The sequence below is a fragment of the Homalodisca vitripennis genome, chromosome 5 (assembly GCF_021130785.1).
Source record: "Homalodisca vitripennis isolate AUS2020 chromosome 5, UT_GWSS_2.1, whole genome shotgun sequence".
In the NCBI taxonomy this organism is placed as follows: domain Eukaryota; kingdom Metazoa; phylum Arthropoda; class Insecta; order Hemiptera; family Cicadellidae; genus Homalodisca; species Homalodisca vitripennis.
Genome location: NC_060211.1, coordinates 158,976,855 through 158,998,134, shown reverse-complemented (window position 1 = coordinate 158,998,134; position 21,280 = coordinate 158,976,855). Strand labels below are relative to the sequence as shown.

At 31.2% G+C, this 21,280-nt stretch overlaps 1 protein-coding gene across 1 annotated transcript in view; it reads right to left on the bottom strand.

Annotated features, from left to right (window-relative positions):
* Positions 1 to 3,419: 3,419 nt before the first annotated feature.
* LOC124363059 (FMRFamide receptor-like) overlaps positions 3,420 to 21,280 on the bottom strand; it is a 488,228-nt gene continuing 470,367 nt past the window's right edge. Inside the window, exons 2-5 of the mRNA XM_046818138.1 lie at positions 10,054 to 10,229; positions 9,584 to 9,769; positions 5,368 to 5,554; positions 3,420 to 4,125 (exon numbers count right to left, since the gene is read on the bottom strand). Of these exons, the coding sequence (XP_046674094.1) occupies positions 3,914 to 4,125; positions 5,368 to 5,554; positions 9,584 to 9,769; positions 10,054 to 10,229 (761 nt within the window). The 3' untranslated portion in view covers positions 3,420 to 3,913. The remainder of the gene's footprint in view (positions 4,126 to 5,367; positions 5,555 to 9,583; positions 9,770 to 10,053; positions 10,230 to 21,280) is intronic.

Below are 21,280 nucleotides of genomic sequence, written 5' to 3'. Positions count from 1 at the left end.
GGATATATATATATATATATATATATATATATATATATATATATATATATATAATTGCAATATTGTAATTGAAATGCAATCATCTCTATTCAAATTAATGTTTAAAAACTATAAATGTTATTTGTAAAGCAATTTTATAACAATAAAAGTGTTTAGGGAAAAGTAATAAAACGAAACTTAATTTATTCAAATGCAGCTATTTTATTCCATCAACAATTTTACAACTTTGAAACAGGTAATTCACTTTCAACTACTAAGTTATAAAAGTTACTTCTCCTCTCCATTCACTTATGATATAATATACACTAATTACCAACCGTATGACTAGATTTACAAGGACCCTGTACGTCATTGAGTTGTAATAAAATGAAGTCTTAAATAATATGTCAAACCTTTGAATTGCGTCAATTAAATTTAATATGTAACTGGAAGATGTGAAGTATTAAATTATATTATATAAAATTTGTAAACATAATTTAAACTTAAGTAACATTGATCACTCATGTTATGTAATAGTAAGATATAAATAGATGGAAGGTAATACTTTTAATAACCTTATTTCAGTGTTACATGTAGTTTTATATTTAAATATCAGAAAATATCTTCTCCCACAGTATATTTTATTGGAATGGACTGCTAAATATTATTATACTTACAAGCAAGGCAGTTTAAAAATAGCAAAGTAATTAACAATACTAAGTAAAATAAAAAACTAAAATATCTTGTTAAATATAACACTTATTTCAAGAACTAGACTTGTTATTCGGGATTAAATTTTTGATATTGAAATTTCTACAAGCTAGAATTAGCGCCCAATGTAACAGCTTCAAGATTTCAAATATTTAATTTGGGGCATTTGGGTTGATATTGGCTTTGTAAAAAGAAAACTCTCCAATTACGTGAAACATTTACAAAAAACATTTACACTATTTACATAGATTTCAACAAGCATCTATAATTTGTTGAGAAACATCTACATCCAGCTGTTCAATAAAATACACCCATACACTAACAAATATTTACATACTGTAGCTAACATATTTACACAAATGCATTTGATTAATCAAACAAGGAAAGTTGAATCTGTAGTAGCTCCTGTTGGATGTGTCATTTAAATATTTTGGCAATAAATTTTATTTAAGAATACTGTCAGACTTATCAAATTATAATTTAATGTTGGTAAAATCGTTTTTTTAGCATAGAAAATAATAATGTTAAATGCCAAATTCCATAAAAAATTATATTTTATTTTATATGTCTTATTCTTAAAATTGTAACATACATAAACTATATCCTTTTAAACCGTCTTTTTATTATTCTCAATCACATCATAAATCAAATTTCTGCAGCGAATCATTCATTAGCTAAAATTTTGTTTGCTTCAAATGCTATAGATATTTAATTGCATGGAATATATAAAACAAATAATAGCAAACAAAGTTATAAATTTAGATAATGTATGAAGTGAAGTAAAGAGAAAAAAACTTGTAGTGCAGTTGGTGTTGTATTTTATATTATAAGATATTTTTAATAGGTTCGTTCAAAATACAATTAATATTTGGAATGGGTTATGGCATACTATGTTGTAACTGTAATAAACATTTGTCGGTATTGGGGAATTATAGTTATTTAGTTTTTATAATTGCAAAGATAACGCGTTATACGTAACTCATTCCTGTTATTGGATTTTTTAAGAAATGTATGGCTATGAATTTAGGCAATCTATTGAAAAGCATCATTAGATCAGATTTTAATAAGAGCATTTGAAATGCACTTTGACTGAGAGAAGAAAACGATCTGGGAGCCCCGACAGAGTCAATATTTATATAGTTCCGACAGTTTGGCAACAGATCAACTATAACATGACGTACTTGGGCAGGGCAAATGTAGTGCTACTGTATAAGCAGCATTGGTAGCTTATACGTGTAGGAGAGAATATAAATGACGTAAATATTAACAAACTGTCCAAAAACGAACCCTCTGCTGCTATTATGAAGTTAGAAATGTCTAACTATAATTAAGGTATTCTTAGTTGGTTTTTCCTTTCACACGACCAATTTTGCTCTAGGAGATTACGGTGTAAAAACGTTTAAATAAACCTTGTCAAATACTTTTTAGAACCATTTCTGGAAGGATCGGACTGAGGTATTATTAAGAACAGCTCCCAAGATGGTTTTATACTTAAATTTATCTTGTTTATTGTCTAGTTTATGTTGTATTTTTACTCATCGTTTTAAAGAATTCTCTATCACTATACGTTCAGAAAAGATATTCGAATTTATACAACTTTTGTGTAGTGAAAAAGCCCTTTACAGATAAGGACCATCAAAAACCTTTTTGATATAGTATTTTTTACATTAAAAATTTTTAAAACATAAATTTTGTCACTATTAAAATACAAGTACAAAGTTAATTGCATAAAGTTATTAATAAATTATTGATACTTTATAAAAATATTCTGATTGAGATATATTCGTTAATTATTTCCTTTACTAAGGCAATTTTAAAATGTTCTAACTCTGCAGTTTATAATGCAGTTAAACAAATAAGCCTGGTATTTAGTTTTTTTATCCAGATACATCAATTTAGCAGTGATCTAGCTACTTATTTATTTAAAACAATTGAGCTTATGTAATATAATACATAAACTATTTTATGCTTTGTCAAAGTGGGAAGTCTGTTTCCTTACAGTTCATTTAATTTAATTTGGAAATCAGAGGCCGATGTGTGATATAGTACATATGGGACTGGTCTGCATTATTGTTTATTATACCACTGTTTATGAAAATAATTTATCTTGACTATCAAAATCCATAATGGAACTAGACAAAATTATACATACAGCTACGAAAAAGTTTCGACTATTTTTATTTTACTTACTTTATAAGTATTACACTTACTTGTAAACTTTGCAATACCGAGTATTTATTTCTGCGACTTCAGACATCTTAAACCCCATGTGTTGGGTTTATCCGGTTTAAGATTTGGGGTACTAACTTTCAATTTCAATGTAACTAATTTTTAATAGTTTCATTAAATGTTAGTTTCCAAAGTAAAATTCCTCCACTTATAATACCAAAATACCAGAGATATGAATGATATAAATGTTAAATCAATAAGCTTCTAGTTTGTTTGTAAATCTTACAACTAAGAGCAGAACTTTATCACCATTACATTATCAGCACATTAATTATTATACCCTTTTGTCACACAGTATAACATATGGAATTTACACTATAATAACCTTTTAAATGGAGAATTTAGTAAAGTAAAAGTAAAGTAAAGAATGTCTTATTTTTCCAGGCGAAGTTAGGGCTAAGAAGCTCTCTCTAACACTTAACCTGGGGACCAACGGTTTAAAGGTGACTTCCGAACCACCACCAATGGCCGGGCAGGCGGGCCGCTTGCAAGGACAGGATCACTCAGCGGCCACCTATCCAAGCAGCGGCCACGCTCGACGTTGCTTGATCTGGTTATCTTGCGATAACCGCCGTACCCGCTACACTGCGCCATTGGTGGTGGTTTGACTAGTGCATTTTTTTTCGGTGGTTTGAATTTAGTGTCTGACTACGTAAACAAGTATCTAACGAATCAACTCCAGCTGATTGGAAATTTTTAATTGCTTGATAGATCACAAAGGTATCATTGGATAATTTCATGGGATCATTTAGGATTTGTTCAAAATTTAATTACTTCAATGCTTCTGGCAATCATTATGTAATATTTAATTTTAATAATTTTAAATAAATTTTTATTTTTTAAATTCTGGCTTTTTGAAAATCTCACCATATTGACTGGCAATACTTTAAGCACCCATGGTTTGACTCTACATGAACCATACAACAGGAGCACCACAGATTCAGAGTGACACAGAACGGTATGTACAGCACAGCGTCTAGAAGGTCTCCTGATGCTACGTGTTGAGCGTGTTGGGGGAGTTGAAGCGGACAGAAGAGTTGTGGTGGCTGGCGTAGTAGCTGGTGAACGTATGAGACCGCTGGTGTCTAGTGGCTAAGCAGGGACAGAACGTCAACAGTAGCGTACGTCGGTACTTGTCGCTCATCACGCAGTACAGCAGGAAGTTGCTGGAGGCGTTCACCGTCGTCAGGAAGTTGAAGATGTTACCTGTGCAGAAGTAAATTGACCAGTTAGGCATTTGCAGAACAAATACGAGGGAAGTACAAAAAAGTGAGGTTGTCTGTCGATATACCTGTCACTAAGTTTGTATTGAGTCACCTGACATTTTTGTAACGCGTCAGGTAAAATGAGAGAAACAACTTTGTTTAATATATTAATAAGGATATAACGGATTTCATGTATGTGGGATTCTATATTAAAAGTAGATTTAATCTATAAAATATTACAGAATCAATTACCTCTATTTACCAAACATTGATATCATAATCCTATAAAAAATTTTTGCTTACCTATGCATATATATTCGTAATTTATAAAATTTATGTTATGTATTTATAGAGTTTTTACCAGAGTTTTATAGTTTTTAGTTATATTGTTTATTTTCTTATAATAAAATCCCATTAAACAAATAATATTAAACTTAGAATAGTTTAAACTTATATAAGAAAAACTTTCTTTGAAAGATTATTTTATGAACAAACATTACAAGGCGATTTAGATGTGAACAATACTTTTTTAATATTTATTTTATACGATCACTAAATAAAGCTTCTAGGATTTTTGTATAATTTTCATACAGATCAATAATTTATATGTGGCCTCTTATGTTCAATCGTTATTCACTTTAGAAACGTAATAAGAATATTTTACACTGTTATTATATTGCGTGTACTGTACCTTACAGTAATATAATAACGAGGTGAATAATGAAAAGGTCAGAATATTATCACTTATACAATTATTTTTTTCTTTATTTACGACAAGACAGAACCTCTTATTATTCTTAATCCTAAAAAGGACTTATGCGTTTACTTTAGGAGTGACAGGATATTCAGGACAGGTATGGTTGAGGGAGACGCCGCCTTCGAGATTCCATAAGGAAGGATAACGTACATTAATGATATGTCGGTAATTTCCTCTTGGAAGAAGGGGAGGCCAGCTCAGTTCCAACATTTTCCAATAAAACTGAGTAGTGTAGTTAAGGAATTCTCTCATGTGTTTATGGGAGCAACAGTCTTCAGTACAAAGGGAGCTCCATCCACTCTAACAGTCATTATCCTAGACACATCGGTCCGTCCCTTTACTCCAATTTCCTGAAATCTGCGGTAACTGATGTGCCGTTCCTGGACAACCATTGGGTTGACCAAATGTAAGTGACACATTGGTTTTTGCTGCACCCAGTGTTTGTTTAACTGAAAGGTACAACCTATTATATAATAACAATGTTACCTAGGCCAAGCATGATGGCTCCTGATGGACTATTCTTGTCAGGATTATAGAAGAGGTAAACGACAAGCATGACTGCGGCAGGAGTTTGGCAGATGATGAAGAGTATGACTACGGCTATCAGTGTTGTCGTGATCTTGTTCTCTTGTCGTTGTCTGCTGCTGTTGGCACAATCTCGAGGTTCTACTTGCTGGGAACAGAGAGCTTACTCAATTAGTGATTGCTACAGTTATGCTCAACTACGTTAAAACTGTTGCAATTTTATACTAGAAGGCAAAAAAAGAACAATTTTATTTTAATGAACGGCAGATGACATATGATTTCTTTCAGAATTAAAAAGTTCCACAGTCAAATAAAAAATTATTTTATTGGGAGGGTGAACAAATTTATAGTTTGTTATTTATGCAGTGTGCTTTAGGCACAAAACTGGTTTTAGGAGAGTATGAAATCTGTTTTGTGAATTGCTCTTAATTAGGAGGAGAGATCAACAAGTGAGTCAAATTAATTTTGGTCATAATAAACGGTTATCAAGAATAAACAAAGAAAACAGTAGCAGTACAATTAACTGTTCTGATCCTGCTTGGGATGATAGGACAGGGTTAAAATATAGCACATTTGTAGAGAAAAATTATGTAATTGTTTTTTTTTGCCACACACTCGTGACGTAATGTCTGTAAATATCTGATAAACATCTAGGCTATTGTTTATAAAAACTAGGGGATTAGTCCATTTCATTGTATTATTCCGTTGTTTGTATTGTCCAGGTTACTGTGATTGTATCAGTTGTGATTTGGTATTTCGCTATTTTTAACAGGTTTACAATATGACACAACACATGCCAAGAGTTGCTGGTTTACTCATGGACTTCATGAGTGTGTGGGAGAAACAGAGAATGTTAAGTTTAGAATTAAACTGAAAAAAGAACATTTATTACGACATAGAAGGGGAGTCAGCAAGACTGGCAGTGAAAAAGTAGGTCAGCAACGCCGTCTATGAAGAAAGAGCAGAAGGTTCTGTGAGCACGGACAGTTGTAAACAAGTGACATACTTGAATCGAAATGTATTATTAGATCTGTGCTTCTTTGCGATTTTCTGTTCTACCCTGTATACTTACTGTATGTTTATTTGCATAATGTACAGTTTTATGTGTAATTTTTTATCCCAAGGTACAGAAAAGCATTAAATTGGTGTTAGTTTTAGCATTGTTTATATAAAAACTGTTAGATACCATGTCAACATTATACAACATTTTGTAGCTTTAACTATGAATGTGAAAATGTAAATGTAGCAGCATTTATTTACGATATTATTAGGTATTTAGTAACCTAGATTAATTAATTAAGACCTTTTATAATGTTGCATTGTAATTGGGGAAGCCTGTAATATAAGCATTCTTCTTAATAAACGAATTTTAATTTGAATTTTAGCAAACAACAACGTTTGAGTACGCCAAATTATGTGTCGCGTAACAGGTTTCGCTGAGTTTTCAAAAGTTAAAAAATTTAAAGTCTATAGCTAATTTTATCCTTGAGAAAACCTGCCGCAAATATTATACAGAAAAGACATATTTGGAATCCTCCCTCTCCACAGCCAAGACAAAGGAGAAAATGTGTTAGCCTACTGAGAAAAGGTTCAATTAGGCCCAGGGTAATACCATAGTTGGACATCCACCTTACAAAAAACTCAATGAATCTTTTCAATTTAGAAAACAGTTTCATGCAAAACGTAAAGTCTGCAGACTAAATCAATCTCAATATATCATCATATCATTTAGATGACTATCGGATATCTTATTATTATTGTTTTATAACAAAACTATCGATGTGATAGTGAGGGTACTAATAGGCAAGGGTTCGCTAAATCAAACTAGGTACCGACGTTAGTAAATGAATTTCCATTGCATAATGTTTTCTTTGAATTGCTTAAAAAGTTACATGTTTTAATATGTTAGATTGAAGAAAATTTTTAGTTAAATTAGGTGACATCTGACATTTGAAGGGTCTTGACCAAAGAATATCAGTGGAAACTAGAGCTTTCTATCTCAACCCAGTACAAAGTGGTGCTCAGTGAATTTAATTAAAAACTGAGGAAAAACATGAACATTCAGTTATTACCTGCTGCAGGACAGGCCTCCCTTATTTCATAAGTTTTGAGGAATTCTATTATCATAACTACGGAGACTGGGTGAGATCTTATGATGAAGTAAGAAATTTATTTAATGCCACTTATCGCAACAGCAACTCTGTATCTAATCAGGAGTTCAAAATCAATCCAATACGTAAAATCAAATGAAACACATATAACGCTAAGTTTATAAAATTTAAAGTTATAACTCTAAAATTTTGCCAATTTTGACAACTTTGATAACTTCTATTGTTTATTTTAGGAAAATTAAAATACAAATAATATCATAAATACATTTGACACCTTTCTCAAGCATAATTCCAAATTTGATTTACTTTGTGAATAACATATTTCACATTTTTGTTCATTTCCCTGATCGTAACAGTTTTCTTCAAGTTAAAATTACCTCTAAAACCTGTTGGGATGTTTAGTGCTTAGTGTAATACAAAGAATTATCAGAATAGGAAACAAGCAACAAATCAGAAAACATATTTTCCTTTAACGTTTAGACTTATTTTACATTTTAAAAGCAATATATTAGTCGCAAAACGCATCCGAGCTGCACCAACGTACCTATTTTCAAATGTACCACATATCAGGAAGGATCTAGTTTTTGTCAATGAGTCAGTCAGTGACCACAACTCTATTATAAGTTTAGACAACTGTTCTGAGACAGTCGCTTGACCTTGAGTGAGACGGACACAGCCTCCGCCACTGCGACGCCGCTATAAAAGCTCGTTTGCTCCGATAATTGAAACGTCAGTCGCAGAAATGGTTGGCGCCTTGAGCCGATGTGTGGGCAGTAAACCCTTCCTAAGAGAACTTGGCGTCAAAGCTCATACTGTAACTCTTTATAACTTTGTTCTATGATTGACCGCTAGCTATTCATATATTAGCGTCTATCTTTGATGTATGTAATATTATGCATATATTTAAGAAAGTACTAGTTAATTTAGTAATGTATAATACACATATTATGAATAATTGCTAACCTTGGGAAGATAACAATTATTGAAACTTAAATGCCAGTTGGTTATAACGATCGCATTTGAAGTTTATTTCAGGATCCACATAAGTAAATCCCTTTTTGTAGGTTATTTGAGTAGGTGGACCAGCTAAATAAAAAAAATATTTTATTCTCTATGGATTTTATGCTATAATTGTTAGATATATCTGTTTTTAAAATTATTTAAATCCTGCCTAATCCTATTTATCCCACAGGGAAGACAATTATTAGACGCCAAATGTTCCAATGTTATGATAGCGAATGAAAACTATCAATAGTTACAAAAAACACTTAATAATATTTACACTGTTTTATAAATAATATAATGTCTTTTTATACCTGTTTTATGAATAGGTCTTCATGAAAAATAAATTTTATTTAAAAGACTGATTAAAAAAAGTATAGCAATGTCCATAGCAGTCTCAGAATACTTTGCACAAATGTTCAGTACGTTGTTAAAAAAATGACTGCAAATAAATAATTAATATATATAAAAACCCCATTTCAAATGTGTAACTAAACTATTCAAATATCCATTAAAATATTAACTAATAGTTATCGAGATGATTTAAATTAAATATTGCATATTTTGAATACCTTCCTGACATATTCTGATAGTCTTGAACTTTAGAATGAACTAGTTAAATCTGGATGATATAAATGTTTTGCATTGTCAACCTTGAAATAATTTATGCATTTATTACTTAACTAGAATTAAAACTACAATATTTGATATATACAATATATAAGTCTTTAATGTAAAATGCGTTGATGACATTATATGCTACTTAAATTTATAGTGCATAAAACATATTTTTAGAGATATTTCCTAGTAGTAAATTACTCTAATATTATTTTATTAATTGGCAATATCTTACTGCTGTAAATAACATGAAAACGTGTAGTTACCCTATACACAATGGCAATTTGCTTAAAGAAGGTCTATCAAGCAAAATGAAAAAGGGGTTCTAGTCTGATCATATTCACACTCGTATACAGACAAAAGAAAAATGCATTCTGTCTCACGAAACGGCACTTTGCAACTTAGTGGATGTAGTTGCAGGAAAGTCAAATAATCACTGTACATACCTGCGTGAGTCCACTTCTCTGCCGTTTACTGCGGTGTACGGCTTCTATCAGGAATGTGTTGAAGATGGAGATAACGATGAGGGGCACGAAGACAAACAGCGTAGCCCAGCTCCAGTAGAAGACCGTGCGGTACATGGGGTCTAATCCTAGCGGCGTCATCTTCTTGCAGACCACACCATCCTTTTCCTGTTAAGGTTTTTCAATTTTAAATCTCCATAGTATTTCGATATGTTCCACTGTAGAAATCATTCAGTTGAGTGAGATCTTTTATCATTTCAACTTTTGATGTATACAAATAAATTCTTTTGTTTACTGTTATTGTTTCAGTTTAAGATACTTATGAATAATCCTTGCCAAATTGGAGAAATTTGAAGATTTCGATTTTGCATCCCAGAAGAAAAATTGAATTTGGCCAAGGATCATCTTATAAAAATAAATATAATTGAATATTTGAGGGTGATTTTTCTTACCTCCACGCTCCACTCGAAGGGAGTGGTGCTGGTGAGCAGGAGACACAGGATGTAGATGGTGACGATAAACCGTCGGGCTCTGGACTCAGTGCAGAAGACACGCCCCCGCAGAGGGTGACACACAGCAATGTATCGTTCGAACGTGAACGCGGCTGTCAGCCAGACCGATATGCCCACTGGAACACAAACACAGGACCTCAGTAACTGGACGCAAGAAAAGCTATCTTTCTTCTGAAAATGTTTCGTGAGATGTAAAAGATAGATTTTTTAGAATTCTGCAAGGAAGATTACGTCATGTCCAACGGTTCATCTGCAATTCCTTTATTTGAAGTTTTAAAAAGAGAGTACCAAAATGATAGGATGGTATATGAAGAGGAAACTCGAATGAGTCTGCCGAATTTCACAGGATTAGTGGCTACTCCAATGTGATAATCTATGATAATCAATAGATAATAAATTATGTTCACATAATTTATGAATGAGGAGTCTGATACTCAAATGAACCAATAGGGCTCCGTATTGCGTATTCCTAAGTGCTGAAACTCTACCTTATTTTGCTTATGTAAAGTAACGGAACATTTTGTTGTGTAGGATTCATTGGGAAATGTGACAAACTTAATTTCATGGATACACAACACTCCAATAAATGAAAATTTTTTGTTATTAGAATTTATCATTTATTGTATACTAATGTATACTAGTAATTTTTTTATATTTACGGTACTACCAACGCTTACGAAACATATGGCAAAACAGGATAATTGCCAAACATATTTAAAAAAGACTAATTTTAACGCTTTACTTAATTAATTTTTAAACAAAAAATAACATTGTGTACGAGTTACAGTTATTTTTATCTAGATACACTGTTACAAAAAGTTCTAAATTGATGGAGAATCTTTTCAATTTCAACTTAGGTGTTTCTAATAAAGCACAGTCATATAAGATTTTATCATAATGAAATAATACAAAACATGTAAAATAGTCAAATATGTAGCCTAAATATACTAACACATAAAATAACGAATATGTGAATGTATCATGTGGCAAGAAATATCCAGAAATATTTGATCTGTAGAAATTAAAATTTTATGTAGAATTTTATGTAGAAACTTTATATCTACTAAACATCAATAAGTTATATGATTGTGCATTTCCAACCATGGAACTTGGCTGGATGTTGATGAAACCTACCACTCAGTAGACCGCACTAGTTGTTCTTTTTGTTTGCAGGGGAATGTGAAAAGTTCTTTTCCGTATGATTGTTCGACGTTCTATTTCTCAACAATGAAACAAGCTTCAAACTTGAGAAATTTTCCATTGAACTCAACGAAGCCTGTGACGCGACACGTGGTGTGGTGGCTAAAACAAAGTTAGTCTACTCTGTTTCAAGAGCGTGAAACGTGCTTAGAAGTAGAAGACAATTAAACAAGTAATAAAGTGACAATGATCAGGATTTTATGACTTAATTTTAATTGCTTTACGATTTATCGTATGTAAAAATGAGGATTTTTGAAAATATTGTGCACATCAATGTTTTAATGCACGGAAAGAAGAAGCACATACAACTAAGTGTCTCTTAACTTGAAAATCTTTCAAGTATTATAAGGTAGGCCTATATGTTACTAGTAGTCAGTACTATGTGCTTATACGTTCAAACATAAATGTACGTGTAATATGCGTTGGTTAATTTTTAATGGCAATTTAAATAAGTAATAAACAAGAGCACACATTGAAATCAACATTATAAGCGTATGTTTTCAAACAGATTGCACTATCACATATTATATGTTCAAAGTTACGTTGTTACATAAATTCATTGAAAACATTGGTACAATTGTAAACAATCAAAAACTGTAGGCTCGACGTCACTGTTGTTACTGCAACATTCGTATCGTAACGTGCTTTATTAGTAGTAGTTACTGTTACGTGCTCAATGGGGCAGCAATAACACTTATTCAATTTGACCAATAAAACAACGTCACATTTAGATCGCAAATTTCAGTTTGAATAACCAGTAGTGTTTCTCTGTAATTGCTAATACAAAATTATTTACGGCCCAATGGACCTGCTTTTGAGCTGCCAGGTTTTTTATGTTTATAAAGAAAACTGTTTATTTCCTAAATTAAATGTGAATATAATGGAATTAAAATAACTTTTAATAATGTTTTGTGTGTCAGGCATTGTTTTTTTGTACATTATCCACCAAAGAAAATTTAAAAAAAAACATACACAATGTAAACTTGTTGAGAAGCAAAACTAAATTTATATAGATTATTATATTATATTTGTTTTATTTTTATATCTCATTTTATCATAAAGTAGCTATGGTGAGAAGGTTTTATTTATTTAAAATGTTGAGTTTAGCTCCAGTGCTCCCTCCTCATAGTGCGGAAATCTGACGATGTCACAACCTTGACTCCTGATATCTAGAGCCATGTGCGGTATGTGTGCGTGCGTTCGCGTGTGCGTGTGCGTTCGCGTGTGCGTGTGGTGAGAAAATGAGAAAAACAAAAAGAGTACACTATATTTTGAAGTGTACGTGTCTCGATTTGCTGTTTCGTCAATAATTTTTTTTTATTTCTTCAGATGAACATGACTCTAGATCCCATAAGTCAAATCTTGTGCACTAAGAGGAAGGTGAACTGGAGCTAAACTCAAAATTCACACAACTGTATGCCCTTCTTTTAATCTTTTAATGGTAACCCACATGTACTTGCAGTATTAAATTAAGAATGTTGGTGTAATTTTGTTGTAGAATAAAAATATAAAGTCTAATTTAAAACACAATTTTCTTTCAACAAGATGTGCGGTTTGCAGCTTAAAAGATGCATCGTTATTATATTTACAACATTGCAATACAGATAAAAATATATTTATAAATCACACATAAATATTCTACTTGTGAAAAAAATTAAGAATTTTACAGATGCCAATATTGTTGATGCAAAGGTAATAGAATGTTTTTCGACATTTCCCATCGATATTTATAGCAAAATCACTAACAGAAAATAGACCTGCTGAAATAAAATAATTATTTGCTTCCATACGGGGTGAGACTGGATTATATTACACAAATTCATATATTGATTATTGTTACACAAATTGTGCTTGTCCATGAAGATCCTATCTGTGTAAGAAATTAAGCTTACTATTAAAAAGTTGGAGTAAAACACACCACGTGCCTTGAAATTGACTGCAAAATTTTAATCTACAATCATTTTATTGTTGGGATATTACCTAGTGTTAGGATTTTCTAAGGGACAGCCACATCCCGTGGAGAGACATACAATATCATCGAACTCTATCATGTATAAGAACTTATAAAACGAAGTATCTTAGGGCCTGTGACAATAAGTAATATCTTAGCAAACAATTTACCAGGTATCACATTTCAAAATGTCATATAATTAAAGTCAGTATGTTAAGAATTGGTTTATGCCTTGATTTTTATAACAATATTTTCGAACACTCAGCCTAATTCATTGACTACAATGCACATCTTCGAATTTGATTTTTCTTGTATATGAATGAGGCTTTATGTAAAAAGTCTATATCTAGGTCAGTTCTTTCCAGAGCTATCGTATGGACAGAGAGGCAGAAACTCAAATGAGTTTACTAGTGCTCTGTAAATTAAAGTAACGTTTTGATTAAGTGATTAGTTTTTGTATAGTTTTTTATTAAGTGCATGTTTATTCAGGTAGAGTTAGTGAAGTTGGCAAACAACATGTAGGTTGTGATTCCTGACTTAGGCGTGCCACAACGCTTTGGTAAGATTTGTTTATTTTAACCTAGTTTGTAATTATGTATTAGGTTATTTCTTCATCTGAAGAAGAGATCCGATTGCAGATCTCGAAACGTAGTGTTACTGATTTCTTGTTTCACTGAACGATGGCAAATGTCCGGAAAAATCCTGTTTCCTTCACAATCCTTCCATCGTCAAAAAAATAACCTTCAAACAAAGGACTCAGCCTAATTCATTGACAAAAATGCACATCTTAGAATTTGATTTTTCTTGTATATGAATGAGGCTTTATGTAAAAAGTCTATATCTAGGTCAGTTTTTTCCAGAGTTATCGTATGGACAGAGAGCCAGAAGCTGAAATGAGTTTACTAGTACTCTGTAAATTAAAATAACGTTTTGATTTAATCTAAAATGCCAATGCAATCAAAATAAGTGTTATACTGATATAAAAATAATTATCAGTATAAATATATTCTTCAACGTTACTTTAGTATATAATTTTCATTAACTTACAAGTTTTCGAGTTCCTTCAGTTATTAATATTCAATATTGTCATCCATTTGAGGAGAAATAAAAACTTGATAATAAAGGCTGGCTGAGATTTAGACGTATTTGTTGTACACCGTATCTGTGGATCGTTCGAAACAGGCGGGAGCCGGAGGACATCCATATGGTTGCCCATATGTAAATGACACACCGGTTTTTGTTGCATCCAGTGTAGGTTAATGGGAAGGTATCAACCAGCCAGGAGTGAAACCTCCTTACTAGTGCTTGTTAATGGCCCACTCTTGACCTTATTGTAGCTAAACTGCAAGTTTATTTATACATGAAAAAGGAATAATAATAAGGTATATTCAACAACTTTCGTACTGAAAAACTCGTCTGACGAATAAAAGCTCTCTTACTTACAGCATTTTTATCCGTTGTACTTGTTTCGTATTATTTCCACTCTTATTACAATATTTTGTTATGATTTACTCTAATAAAAATTAAAATTAATTACAACTTATTCTGTGCTCGTCATCATGTCAATATACTTCAGTACAAATTAGTGTAGTCCAGTATGTTTTATAGTTTCACAAAATTTTGTATTACAGCTATAACTATGAATTAAGCGTCAGTAATTTTGGACGTTAGTTCAGTGATTATACCAATGAGGCAGGAGGATCGGATACAACTTTACTAATGGGCCTTATACTAATGCCAACTCTACTTTCTTCCTTTGGTCTTCGTCTAACATATTACCGCATTATAAAATTAAAACCATTTGTTAAAACCAGCGAAAACAAAACTGGCTGGAACACATTGAAATAATTAATGAATCGGTTATTATTTTCCTTGTTAAAATGTTAAATTTAATATTAAAGTTAGTAGCGTCGATTAGGTAAGCTTGGTCTGACGAATCACGTAGGAAAACACTTACATCTAATTGTATTGACCAATAGGACTGCATTAATTAATGGATGGATTACTGTTAAAGTTTATACGAGTTGAGAAATATTAAATCATTTTCTCGAAAGTCTTTGAATATTCATGACCTTTCATCTCTTTCGATCATACGATGTGTATAGGGTTTGTTTTATAATCAAAATTAATTCATATTTCCCCGACTGCTTAAAAAAAAATTTCTCTCGGCGTTTATCTTAAAAGTCATACGAGTTTTACATTTACCAAAGTGTCAATTTTATTTTTTAAATTGTAATTTTATGTATAATTCATTCAAATTAAATAATAATATTAAGGTTTAACAAGAAATGTTTTTTGTTTAAAGAGTTTTTTTAATAATTCAAAATATTTAAATACAGAAAAGTAGGCCTAATTAAACAAGGTAGGAGTACGCCACAACATGTGTAACGAAACAGTCTTATCTGAGATTGCATGCATGATTTAAAGTCCATTGTCCATTAAATTAGAGAAAATTTTATAAATCCAAATGATTAAATGTCACATAATATTAATCTGTCTATTTACAAGTTTATTTATTGATTATGGTTACCTATAAGATCAACGTAAAAACTTCCGCCAACTCTCAAACCCGAATTCGAGGTTCCTATTCACAGATGAAGCTTTATGCAACCTTTCATGTTTTTACATCATTTCATTATTGAGATATTGTGTGGAAATACATACAGATAAACAGAGAAATAGGCATGAAGGTATGGAAATATTCAAGCTATGATCAACAAATTGATTTAAACGTAAGAGTCTGCGTTTCTCTTGATGGTTTAAAATAGGGAAATAGATATATAATATATCTATTATATGCTGCATAAATCAAATGTAGGCTGAAATGATAAATTTTACGAATAATTTGCCAATGTCCAGCATATATATTAATTATGGTGTATATCTTCTTTCTTTATTATAATCTACAATAACATATCTCTATGGAAAAGAATAGTAGGCTAGGCTCTATGGAAAAGAGCCTACATTGCAATAGGTTTAGTAATATATTTGACAGATATGTTTATACAGATTTCATAATAAGCAAATATTACGGCCAGCTTCTAGTCTAACAATAACCTATTGTTCTTGTTTACACTCATGTTTACAGTTCTGATAGTACACTGCACATCTGTTTCGTGAGCAGAACACATATGTTATGTACTTGTATTATCCTGGTAATAACTACAATGTTGTATCAATACGATTTACACAAACAGCTACGTACACTCGGTCTTTAATTTATTATAATGCTTAATTTTAAAATAGTACAAATTAATAACATGTTAATTAATAAATCAGTATGCTGTAAAAACCTGTAAATAGTTATTAGTAAAATCAAAGAATTAAAAACTAATTAATCTTAAATTGATAAAATTTCGAAGGTGATACTAAATGTTAAAAATAATAACAATTGAGTATTGCTCTTTACACTGTATTATTAAGTAGATGGTAAATACTATAATACTATAAATACTATAGGTGTTTAGGTGTATAAGAGGTTGTACCTTTGATTATAATAGCTAAAAAATTGTGATTTAATATATTGTGTAACTATTATAATAAAAGGTTATACCCTCTACACTAGTAAGAACCATAAACAGAGGTACTAAATCTGCCTTTTCAGAAAAGCAATTCTATGTAAATACACGTAATTTTTTCTAAGTAATTTAAATCATACTCTATAACAATTGTTAACATAACGGCATTCTACCTTCAGAGAGCATTTTAAGTTTTCTTAGCATAGTTAGAATAGGTCATGTGTTACCGTTTTATATTATCAAGAAGATTTCCATTTTACCACAGTTCTTTTATGTTTGGGAGAAGTTCTTATTATCTCTCAGAGGATGTCTAGTTATACATACATTTAAAGTACCGGAGCACAACCGTATGTACAAAAATGAAATAGTGTATATCGTAGCTTCATGACCCTAATAAATTTAATTGTAATTTTAAACTACGTCATAACATTTAAAATTGCATCATATATTTTATAATATATTTAATATTTCAATATATTTATTTTAATATCTACACTAGAGCAACAAACACAGCTCATAATGTAGTTCATAGATGAGTTAATATTTTATTGTTTGTATTCACTGAGCCTGTTGCAGGTACTACTGGTCATTTTGGGATGTAGCAATAATTATTATGTATTTTTAACTGTTATCTCAGGATTTAATTCAGGAACAGCTATCATGATGGTTAGTTTTATTCAAGTATAGTTATATAAATATGTAGTATTTTTTAAACTCGGATATTTCCGAAATTTTGTCAGTAAGAGGAATTTTGAAAACATATTCATTAACCAATGCAAATAGTATAAGTAAAGGATATATTGGATATACTGAGACGACAAAGTCAGCTTTCACTGAGAGGCGACGTGGCGGGGAGCGGCTGTGTGCCCGAGAAGTGAAGAGCCGTCACAGAGATCAAAGTGCAACGTTTATATAGACTTGCTACCTGGACTGAGGCCAGCCACCAACCTAAACAGTGACTTAATAGCGTTTAGTGCCTCTGGTATGGCTGAGATAAGAGCGGGCTGAGTAGCTTCTGTTATCAAGGCAATCCTGCAGATTGCAATTGATATCAAAGGGCTAACAACTATGCCTTACCGTTTCTCAAATCTCCCTTTAACGTAAATGGAAAGTGACTAACCGATTTACTCACTATGTTACCTAGATGTAGATTCAATCCTACAATCTGAAAATGTTGTGATGCATGCGCTATGAATAATCACATTTTACTGAGAATGCTACAACAAAAATATACTCTTTATTAAAAGTTTGTCTTGTTTAGGAAATGTCATATAACCCATGCATACTGAAATAATACAAGTGAAAATGTACGGAAAACGGCAGCAAGGTTTTGAATTCTAGTTAAAAACTGATATGAACACTGATCTTGACGTGTTGTTAAGGTGTGTTGATTGTGAGAACTAGCGGCACAACATCATCTTCCTCTACCAGGAGCGAAGAGGAACGTGTTTCTTTGAATGGAATGATTGAAAGAGATATCTGCTTACAGAGCAAGTTGGAGACCTTTAAAGGCGCATAAGTGACGATGTTGGAGTTATGAGACAAATTTTAGGTTGGCGGGAGTATTAAATTACTTGTATGTATATAATACCTTTAAAAATATGATGTTTATGAGTACTAAATATAAAAAGTTTTGACTATATTATACGAAAAATAGGACAATACCCAGTTTTATGGACGTGCATAAAAAACATTCAAATTGAATAAACGACAACAGTAACTAAGACAATAACATGATTATAACGGTCTGTGTTAAATACGATTTTGAATTAAAGTGCTCTCTCCGTTATAGTCGGAAGGAAGTAGGTCGATTTTGTTTCCATTATTAATAATATTAATTACGTATTTCTCGTAAAAGTTACATGTACTCAATATCTTTAAGGTGGTTCGAGATAAGATAAAAGTTACATGCATTCCGAAGCACGTTTTCAATTTTATCTAGAGCTATAAAATAACGAAACTATGAATTTTGAAACAAAGTGAAAGACAGCAAAGAGTGACATTGGGGAAAAATGGTATATATTTAGGTGGCCAAAAACCTTAGCCAAGATATTTATAGGGATAGGTTTTTCTACAAGGTTTCAACTGTTTTCAGCATTTCTATTCCCAGTTATTAGTGAAAAATAATTATTATGGGTTTTACATGTAATTGATATTTCTAAAATAGTTTAAACATAAACAAATGATTATTACAAAGATTTAGGAATTATTTTAAGCATACCACATCATATACTAGTATATGAGTAAACTTTGGAATGGGGGGTTGTTTTTGGGATCTGGGGATAGTTTTCGGTGAAGCTATGCAGACATTTTTGGTAGGGTATACCATGAGGACATTATTTGCAATAAGCTTAATTTGTAAACATATGTTTCTAAATCTATTAAAGTGGCTTGAGACTCATAAAATGACTGGCCGAATTAGGAGTGGTATAGGGTCCATCACCTAGTGTAATTGAGGTCGGCTAAAACAAGGTCTGAGGATACTTTTACGTTCACTGCTTGTGTTTTGAGAGAAGTGACGGCTATGTAAATGTGATGTAAATTTAAAAACATAAAGTTAATCAGCTATTCTGATCTCTAAATTGGTTATTAAATTTATTATTACTAACTATTGTGTTATTTATGAACTAAATACTCCATGTTGTATTAATCCTTAATCTTTTTAAGTATAATCAACTCCCAAAAAAATGTTTCACTCTTATATTTGATGTTAAACTTTCATCTCTTTGTATTACGTTTTTTTGATTTCAGTTAAATTCTCATGCATAAAAAAATGTTGAATAATGACTTTTGTGTTATATTGTATCAAATCCGTAATTTATGCTCCATAAATATATAATCTATCTATCTAATTATCACTAGCCCCCCCTAAGATCTTTCATACTCTAATTTTACGTTAAGATCTAAACTCAAGGTTTTCATATGGTCATGAAACATTTGTGTTACAAGATTTTCCATCGGTTTCTCGTAGACCTCAGAGATTTACAAACATTTATTTCAATACTCAGTTGGAAAGGATTACAGTTTTGCCTGGTGATATCAATACTGTGTAATACGCATGGCCTTTAGTTGCTTACTATGGTTTATTTATGTTCACGGTTTTCATCGTATGGCATGGTAATATTTTTTTATTTTATGTATTTAAAGCATACTTAAATATGCAACGATCTATAAATAAATGTTTTTATACTGAATTAATAATCTAAGTTAATTTTTGATATACATATCGCATTACTTTTAAAATTAAAACAGCTTCAATGTTGTAATGCTTTTCATAACAAAACGGATTTACAGCGGATATCAGAAAGAAATGTATATAATTTAAATCACAATTTTAAAAAAAATTATAAATGGAATATTTCGTGTTATTTCTTGATTTAAATTTTCTTAGAATTTTAAAGATAATGTGTTTTTTTTCATAAAGATAGTTTCAGGTGGTGACATACTTCGTGGGTGAATACGAGTATATAAATGGAGACTCTTAAGCGTGAATAGCTATCGACGTTTTACAATAATATTTTTACCTTGATTCTCTTCTTTTACAATAAGAAGTAATGAAATCTTCATGGAATGTGTATATTAAAGTTATAATTTATTCAGATATTCAACAGAGAAATCTGTAATATTAAATATTCCAGTCACTTACCACTGGAATCTTTGAGCTGCAATCAGTTATAAAAAATGAATGAAATGACAATGTTTTCCATTTATATTCAGAAATACAGAATTTTATCCGTCGTGGAGGTATATAAAATCTCTTATCTCAGTGAAAATATTAATATGATGCGTCTCATACCTTTACCTAATCACCAAACTTAATTTTTGTACCTTGCGTCTGAATTTTTTATTAGGTTAAGGAAAGTAAGTTTGGAAGCTTCTTGTTACTAACAACATGTTTTCATAGATTTTTCTATATTTCAGAACATTTATTACCATATTAAGATTTTTTTAAATATTAAAGATAAGAATTTAATTTACCATAGAATTATTAAAATTGAAAAGAAAAATATTGCAACTGAGTTATTAATAACGAAAACATATTATATGCTTTAATTTTCAGTTTAACTTTACTACAGTTATAAATCATAACGATATCAAAATATGACACGAATGAAAATAAACATAATATCGCACCGGTTGTTACATTTCGCACGGCAAACTGTTCTTTTAAGAACTTCACTCACGCTTTAACAGGCGGCTAAAATGTCCTCATTACTGTCCTGCTTTTTGATGTTGGGTACTTCACCGGTGTGTCTGTATTTAAAGTTCTTCCTTTTGTTGCTTGGCTTCCTATACACGTTTAGTATTCAAAGGTTTAGTTCTTGTTAATCGTAAAATATATTAACAAAAATATGAATATGTTCTTTTGTGGACGTGTTGTGCTATTATAAACTGTCGGTATTCAAATATAAAGGTACAAAATTGTTGACCTTAAAAATAATTTTGATATGGTTGCTTATATTCTTTATCCAGTTCAGTCAGTATACCCTAGATTTAA